Here is an 8,716-nt window from a genome sequence, read left to right on the forward strand (position 1 = left end):
AAATATTTAATTGAAAAGTTTTTTTAAATTAGCCTAAAATAATATATGATATTATTTAAGAAGCAAATTGATATTTTATAATTTATAATTATATAGGGTTTTTAAGTTTTTTTATAAATAGAAAGTTATGCTTTTTTATTTTTTAAAATACATAAAGTACAATACAAAACGTGTAGCAATCTTTTTCTCTTAAAAGGATTGAGATTTCTCACTAATACTTTGTGTGGATTATCATTAGAAGTTGGATATTTAAAAAAATATATAGTTTGCAATAATACATTCTTAAAGCAATTATTCAAAGTCGAAATCTCATATTTAAGTAATTTTTATATAAACCTTAAATAACTTTAGATTTATTGAATGGGTACTTGAAACTCTAAAAAAATATATATTATAATTCATAATTATCGTATTTCAGAAAACTCAACAATAGCTAAAAATTTCATAAAAGCATAATATTTATAATTTCTTATTAGACCACATCCTTTATAGAACTTAGCTTTTGCAGTGTCTTCTTCTTTTCTAGTCTATGCCGCCTTATAATTTTATTCTGTAGATTTTTCAGGTGTGACTTTTAGCTTGTTCATTTTATAGTCCCAATCTAGTTGGTTACGTAGTTATTTAATCCTTGTTTCATCACGAGTCCAATTTTTATTTTCAAAAAAATATATATATATAGACTTTTATGATGTATTTTTGTATATAAAAAAATAAAAAGGGATTAAAAAAACAATTCACAATAATTTATTTATTCGTGAATAATAGAGTGAAAAAACAATATTTTCCCCATGATTTTTAGATTATTACTTGATAATCCCTAAATAACGGTGGAGTTATAATGTCATAAATCTCCTACGCATTCATCATTTACTTGTAAAAGCCTTTGCAGCCAACAAAAGAAGAGCCTCTCCTCTGTAGTCCTTCTAGGTTCTCTTTATCTTCTCATATTCCAAAAATAACAGAGTTTTTACGGGTAATTATGTGGTTGGTGAAATGAGAGATGCCAAAAGATGAAAATATGCTTCCATTAAGATGTGTATATATGGTCAACATTCAGGACAGATGGATAGTGACAATCCCTTCAATCAGTCCTCCTATTCTGGGGCTAAGGCTTTGGATTACAGCAGCTTGCTGGAGACATTTTCTCCATAAACCGAAAAAGCTTTCCAAGTCACCATCTTTCCTTCTCTTTCTTCAACCAACAGCAGAAACTTTTCTGCATCCCTTTTTCCTGCTGTAGAAACCCCATTTTGGTTGCCTTTTCAGGTTCTTTAAAAGCATCAGAAGCCAGTGAGTGTTCCAGAGGAATATAATTCAGCTGCGTTTTTTACCATCAGGTTCTTCAACACAATAGTAGATCTTGCCAATATCGGGACTATTGATCAGTTTTTGAGAAAGTCTTCTGATAAGGTAACATTTGACATTTTGTTCATGTTATGAACAATAGTTTTGTATGTAATCCAAAAGAGGCAGAAAATACGTTGGTAGGGCAGGATAGAATGGGATCACAGCTTTTCTTGCATTAGCATTCGTTCTTATGCCTGTGAAATCGTAGTTTCGATTCCATTTGAATATTTACATAACAATGTCTTTCCAATATCCATTGAGAAACTTCTCAGTGGGAGCTTCCTTATCATCTGCACCCCCAGAAAAAATATCAGAAGATCCATCGACAAATAAAACTCCTCAGAGTACCGTCACGTGCGCCTACCACGCTTATGTTGCAGGTTATTGGCGTACTATCACAGTTTTTTGGTGCAAGAACCTTATGAATCACACCCTCAACCTCATTATCAATAATCTTGAAGGTGAAGTTTGTTACAGTTGCAAGATTGACCTTAAGCCTTGGCTTTTTTGGAGCAAAAAAGGGGGCAAGTCTTTTGAGCTTGAAGGGTGCCAAGTAGATATACATTGGGATTTCCGATCAGCTAAATTTTCCGGGAGTCCTGAGCCGGCTAGCGATTATTATGTTGCTATAGTTTCAGATGAAGAGGTTGTTTTATTGTTGGGAGATTACAAGAAAAAGGCTTATAAGAGAACGAAAGCAAGACCGGCCCTTGTTGAGGCTATCCTATACTTGAAGAAGGAAAATGTATTTCACAGGAAAACCTTCTCAACCAGAGCTAAATTCGACGAAAGGAAAAATGAGCATGATATTATTGTAGAGAGTTCAACAGGAGGATCAAGAGACCCTGAGATGTGGATTAGCATAGATGGAATCGTTGTGATTCATGTTATGAATTTACAGTGGAAATTCAGAGGGAACCAAACTGTGATGTTGAGCAGGCAACCGGTGCAAGTGTTCTGGGATGTCCATGATTGGCTGTTTAGTCCCCCTGACACTGGCCATGGCTTGTTCATATTCAAACCAGGGGTTCCAGAACCAGAAGATGACAAGGATGGCAGCAGTTATGGTGGACAGAGTGATACTAGTGATGGGAGTATGTACTTTTCTACCAGGAGTATCTCAGCAACAGCAGAATTCTGCCTTTTCCTTTATGCCTGGAAGATTGAGTAAGGTTTGTAGTATTCTATGGAAATGGCTAAGTGCATCATACGCAGGCATTCTTATGGCTAGAACTTTCCCTGCCAGTAGAAACATAACCTGTAAAGTTAGTTATCGGTTATCTCCCTGGTCTGAGCCCTTTATGGATGTATATCAGATCCATTACATTTGCCAGGTCCATTGTGGAAGCATAGTTGATAATGTCAACTGTAGTTTTGTCCAGTACAATTCCTTACATAGATCTTGAATTCATTTATTCCTCAAATTAATCTTTTACTTTACTGGAGTAACTTGTGCAATAGACTCAGTTCCAAATCCATGGGTTCATAGCTGTAACCAGGCAACATTTTTCAGGGAATCAACAGGTCTCGTGATCTGTGCAGCACTTTTTCATAATTCCATTAGTTCATTCAAAGCCACCAGTAATAAAAGAAGTTATCGCCAATGAGCTTGTAGGTCAACCAGCATCCATCTCCCCCTTCCCCCTAGAGGTATCAGGTTTGAGCCTGTCCCTTGTTAACCTAAAAATATTAAAAATTATTCAATAAGATGCATCACTCAGGATATTGCTTCCCCTTCAGTTATAGTTAATATAAAGCATTCAAGATAGAAATCACATAAAAATCTGAAGTGTTCCTTTGGAGGGTATTATTAAACACTAAAGAGAATAAGAGAATCTGAGTGCTTGTTTCAAGACCACGCCAATCATCCTCGAACGCAGATGGGTTTTGTTGCAGGGTTTGGTTCTTAACACGGATATCTGAGTATCCCACTGCAAACAGACAGTCATTCTTGTACATAAATATATCAGGATCAGAGGGTAAATGGCTTGGTATTTGGGAAAGTCAAGTAAACAGATCATCTATTCAGGCAATTCAAACAACTTTTAACTTAAGCAGGAATAATCATAAGCATCAATATACTGAGGAGCTTGAGTATTTTTGTTGAACATATGCTGTCTTTAAAATTTACCTGCACCTGTAGTATGGACATTCATGCAGAAACAAGCTAAAGTTTTAATCAATGCCATTATGCAATCCAGTCAAACCCATGTTGTCTTTGCAAAGAACCAGAAAAGAGATTATCAATAGGATTTAAATTCTTCGATTTATTTCCTTCGAACTTTTGTTAAATGTTATTGCTTTAGTCAATAATGAGGCTGCGGATCCCAATATCCCGGGAAATTAAGGAGGATGGGCATGATGAGCTGCAGAAATGCGAAGCTGTGTTAGAGGTTGCTTCAGATAGAAATTAAGGCCAGCAACGATGGAAATCGAAACAAGATTCAGACACATCTTTGAGGTCTATCCCTCAACAACCCTATAATGCAGACACAGGCGCAGGCTAGCTAAAATGTACTGAGCTTGCTTCAGATGGTTAAGAATTTAAGCAGCTAGAACCATTCATTTTCCACTCTCATGATGCCCCGCCCTAATCTTTCTTTAGACAAATAAACGAGCATCAGATATGGTCAAGAAAGCTCTCTTCTTCCTTTATGAACCGACAAAGCAATGACATTTTTGAGAAAACCTGGTAATGGTAGTATTCAAGCGTGATGTAGTTTATTTATTTATATATGAGCTCCATAATTTAAACCTTCTATTTGCATATAAGTTTTAGTTTGATACATGTTCTATTATCTTTTTTTATGTTTTTTGTATTTATATTTTTAAATATAATGTATAAGTGGAATTATATTGACCTTTTCAATAAGTAAAGATTTATCTCGTCAAATTATTTATAAAAGGTTTTATTTGATCGAATTTAAACATTTAGGGACTGGAAAAAATATTTTTATTAGTTTATTTGACATTGAAAGGGGGAAATTGACATAAAAAAATACCTTAAGAGAAAAGGCTGAATTCATCCCAAACCTTAGGGAGATAAATTGAAATTAACTCAAATTTAAATGGCTAGGATTACATTCATCCATCCATTGACTTCGGGTTAAACCCACAGGCACTCAACTCGGCACCTCTTGGGCGTCTTCTTCACCCTTGATCTTGTTGTCAAGAGCTTGCAAACAAACAGTGTAAGTTGTTATCATTTGCTTTGTCTTAGAATCCCACTATTCTTTTTTCCATTCTTACATCTTCCTTTGATTTGTTAGTTTCAATGTTGTTTCTTTTCTGTTCATGGAAATGTCTGGTTTCTCTCAAGTCTTTAGGAATTCTTATCAGTTTCCGACCATTTTGTTGGATTCTTTCACAAAAAACGGTTGTGGCTCTCTGAATAGTTTGCTTAGCTGATTGATGTTCAACAGAACGCAAGAAAATGCAATGTAAAAATTGGTGGTGATCATTGACACAAATTCTTGCCATGAACAACTAATTTTGAGTATTGCGATAAGAAACTTGCATTTACTTATGAAAATTGAATGATTGAGAGGCTCCTTGAAGGATCAGTTTCATCATGGTTTTATAACTACAATTTTATTCTGTCATTCATTGATTTTTTCGGTAGTCAGGTTGTTGCCAATGGCTGCAGATAGAAAGAGATTATTCATTACGAATGGAAGCTTGTTGCAAGAGAAGTTAATCTCCTCGAGTAATGGTAGATATTATCCCTTCCATAACTTCTCAATTGAAGAGCTTGAGAAAGCAACAAACAACTACGCTCCTCATTGCTTTCTTAGCTATAATCTCCTTGGTACATGGTACAAAGGTTCTCTTGATGGCCGAGTTCTCTCTATTTGCATACCTCGCTATCCAAATGTTCACGCATCGCGTAATCAGATTATTAATGAGATTGTGAATGATGTTGCAATAGCAGCTCAGTTGAGTAGGCAGAGAAATTTTTTGAGGCTTATAGGATGTTGTCTTGAGACCCCAGTTCCGCTTTTAGTTTTATGAATCTGTCAAACGAGGAAATGTCTCCGAGCAGATTCATGTCACTGGAGAGTTTCACTCTCAGCCTATGACATGGAAATGCAGGTTAAAGATTGCAAGGGAAATCGCTCATGCAGTGTCTTATCTTCATACGGCATTCTCAAGACCTATCGTTCATAGAGGTATAAATCCCTTAAATATTTTCCTGGATGATTATAATGTTGCCAAATTGTCAAATTTCTCGCAATCATTGTACATCTGTGAAGATGAAATAATCAAGACTGACAGAATCATAGGGACGCTAGGATATCTGCCCCCTGAGTATTTAGAACATGGTGAAATAACAGAGAAATTTGATGTGTACAGCTTTGGTACTCTACTACTTGAGCTTCTAACGGGGCGTCGGCCCTACAATCTTATTGCTAGAAGAGCAGGCTATTTTCGTTTTTGGATGAATAGTATGGAAGGTCATTTTGCAGGGAATTGCCTCAAATATCATGTTCAATGCCATAGCATTAATGAGGTAGTGGACTATAGAATTCTTCCAGGAGGAGGGGTTAATGAGCAACAACAATGGCAAGCTGCTGTGGAGCTTGCTCTCAAATGCCTGGAGACAAGTAAAGATAAGAGACCGGCTATGGAAGAAGTTACAAAAATACTTTGGCAAATTGAAAGGTTTGTCCCTTCACAACCTTCTCCATTGAAATTCTCATATTTGTAACTTGCGAGTTCTGAATCTCTTAATTATTCTCTTTGCAAACCATCAAATGTTGTCTGTGTTCTCATATCCTGATTTTTCCACAAGGAACTGGGTTTTTTTGGAATTTTTCCATTTGCATACGATACTGATGTTTGCCACTCTTTGTTCCTTGGTTTGGATAATTCTTCAGTTGTCTTTAACTTGTTTGCTCCTCAGGTCCCTGGCAACATTCCCAGAAAGACATAGCTCAGTCTATGACGATGGAAGGATATTTATGGAGGAAATGATTGCTTCTTATGAAGGCAGGTGCCTTGTTCTCCAAAGTTTCTCTGGCGAAGAGCTAAAAAAGATGACAAACAATTATCATCCTGATTACATTTTCTGCTGTAGCAACATTGGTATTTGGTACAAAGGTAATACAGAAAATGGAAATATATCCATATACAAGATTAGTAATGTGAATTGGTGTGAGCATGTCAAGAATGAATTCAAGTTTGCTGCAGAGTTGAGTTCTCATAAGAATGTCTTGAAACTCTTAGGATACTGCCTTGAGACCTCAATTCCAACTCTAGTTTATGAATCCACGGGGAATGGAACACTTTTTGATGAAATTCACTTCCATCCTGCACCTCTTTCTTTTCACAGTAGGTTAGTAATAGCAAGACAGATAGCTGATCTAGTTGCATATCTCCACACGGCACTCTCTACACCTATTATCAGCAAGAACATAAAATCTGCAAATGTTTTCCTGGATAAACATCATATTCCCAAGCTTTCCAATTTTTCACAATCTGTTCAAATCATTGACGGTGAAGCATTCCCAACAAATCAAATTGAGGGGACCAAGGGATATATGTCCCCTGAGTATATAACTGAAGGTATAGTCACTCAGGAATTTGATGTATACAACTTCGGTGTGCTTCTGTTTGAGCTTTTGATAGGATTGAGACTCTTCGATCTATTTCATTTGGTTGATAAGGAAGGTGGATTATTATTGGATCACCTTCAAAATTTTGTTAAATGGCATAGCATTAATGAGGTTGTGGATCCCAAGATTCCAAAAAACGAAGTAGGGCACGATGAGCAGCAGAAGTGGGAGGTTGTGTTAGAGCTGGCATTCAGATGCATGGTGACTGCAAAGGAGGAAAGGCCAAAGATGGTAGAAGTTGCAACTGAACTCAACAAACTTTAGAGGTATATTTCTCAGTCTCCTTGAGTTAACAATGGTTTATGATAAATGTATATCATTGAAACCAGAAAATTCGTTTTCCGCACTCATATCTCACAATCTAACCCTATGGTTTATCATAATCGTGTGCTTCATGACACGCATCCGGGGGTTTGATTGCATATGGATATAACATGCATGCATCCGCATCCACATACAGAAGCACATATACTCATCTTAAAATCCTAAGGCCTTGTAATTCTGTCTATCCAATGAGTCATATTATATATTTGGTGCGTAGGTCATTCAATTCAGTACTGTCACAGCAAGAGAGACATTAGCCTCAGAGTGCGGAAAGCTGTAAATGGAGGATTTGATTGCTTCCTACTATAAGGGGCATGATTATCCATGGATTATCTGCAGAAGAGGATGGTGACAAACAGTTATGATCCTTACAGTTTCTGTTGAAGCAACATTGGTATGTGGTGCAAAGTTAATATGGGAAACACAATCGTTAATCTGTCCAAGATTAATAGTAATAATTGGAGTAAGCATGTCAGGAATGCATGTAAGATTGCTGGCAAGTTGGTTGCTCAAACAGTTTCTTGAAGCTCTTAGAATGCTGGCTTGAGAATTAATTTCCAGCTCTGCTATATGAAAATGCCGAGAATGGAACATTCTCTGAACAGAATCACTTCCTTTCAGTAACTTTGCCTCTGTATAGAAGGCCGAAGAATGTGAAGCAAGTAGCAGATGAACTTGGGAATCTCAACGCTGCATCTCTGGACCTCAAATACTATATTTGAAGGTGAGACAGTTACGTTTGAAAAGCAAAAGCGTTTAGAGCTTGCATAAAAATGAATGGAGACAACAGAGGAAAAGGTCAACCATGGTTGAAGTCGCAGAACTTCAAGCAATCTTCAACATTGATTCAAACTAAATTAAAAGCCACTTAAAACTGGTCAGGCATAAATGTTTGGGAGAATTATAGGTTATCTCATATATATCACACAAAGCATTGCTAGCTTAGCTAACTTTCAAAATGAAACTCCTTTTCCACGCTCTCATGCTATTTTCCTATCCGAGTCTCTCTGAGAGGGCTAAAAAAAGGGAGCGCCTTCACCCCCTGCCAGTAAAAGCTGTATTTATAAACAAGAGCTACAGTCTATTAAACCAAGAGGATTGTTGAACTTGGGGCTATTTGCGGGAGGTGTGGTAATCACAGAGACAGGGCAGGGACTTCCATCCCATGCTCTTTTTTAGAGGCCTTTTTTTTTCTTTGTTTTTCTGGGCTTTTTCTTTTTTTTTTGGCAGACCTCGAAGCTAGGTAAAGAGAACTTTGCAAGCCTTTCAGCTTGATTAGGCAAATCTCGCAGTAAGCATTGATTAAATTGACATGAGATGGCAAAACTCTCTAAAACTGGACAAGTCATTCCAGTTTCTTGAAACCAAGACCAAAACAAAACATCCTAATATCCTGGACTACCATTCATTAGCAATCAACAAAAGTATCC

At 36.6% G+C, this 8,716-nt stretch overlaps 2 protein-coding genes across 4 annotated transcripts; both read left to right on the top strand.

Annotated features, from left to right (window-relative positions):
* Positions 1-1,162: 1,162 nt before the first annotated feature.
* Positions 1,163-2,563, top strand: LOC118038366 (uncharacterized). Its single transcript, XM_035044689.2, has one exon. It carries the CDS (start codon positions 1,586-1,588, stop codon positions 2,516-2,518), a length of 933 nt encoding a protein of 310 aa, XP_034900580.1. The 5' UTR covers positions 1,163-1,585; the 3' UTR covers positions 2,519-2,563.
* Positions 2,564-4,419: 1,856 nt separating this feature from the next.
* LOC118038401 (non-functional pseudokinase ZED1) lies at positions 4,420-7,910 on the top strand. 3 transcript variants are annotated; one of them, XM_035044759.2, is made up of 5 exons: positions 4,420-4,538; positions 4,970-5,516; positions 5,814-6,009; positions 6,251-7,228; positions 7,504-7,910. In XM_035044759.2, exons 2-4 carry the CDS (start codon positions 5,423-5,425, stop codon positions 7,224-7,226), a joined length of 1,266 nt encoding a protein of 421 aa, XP_034900650.1. In that variant the 5' UTR covers positions 4,420-4,538; positions 4,970-5,422; the 3' UTR covers positions 7,227-7,228; positions 7,504-7,910. The 3 variants fall into 3 exon arrangements, with proteins under 3 accessions (XP_034900650.1, XP_034900633.1, XP_034900642.1); XM_035044742.2 differs by having other exon boundaries at positions 4,970-6,009; XM_035044751.2 differs by having other exon boundaries at positions 4,425-4,538; positions 4,974-6,009.
* Positions 7,911-8,716: the final 806 nt, after the last annotated feature.

This window comes from Populus alba, chromosome 5 (genome assembly GCF_005239225.2).
Source record: "Populus alba chromosome 5, ASM523922v2, whole genome shotgun sequence".
Taxonomy (NCBI): Eukaryota; Viridiplantae; Streptophyta; class Magnoliopsida; order Malpighiales; family Salicaceae; genus Populus; species Populus alba.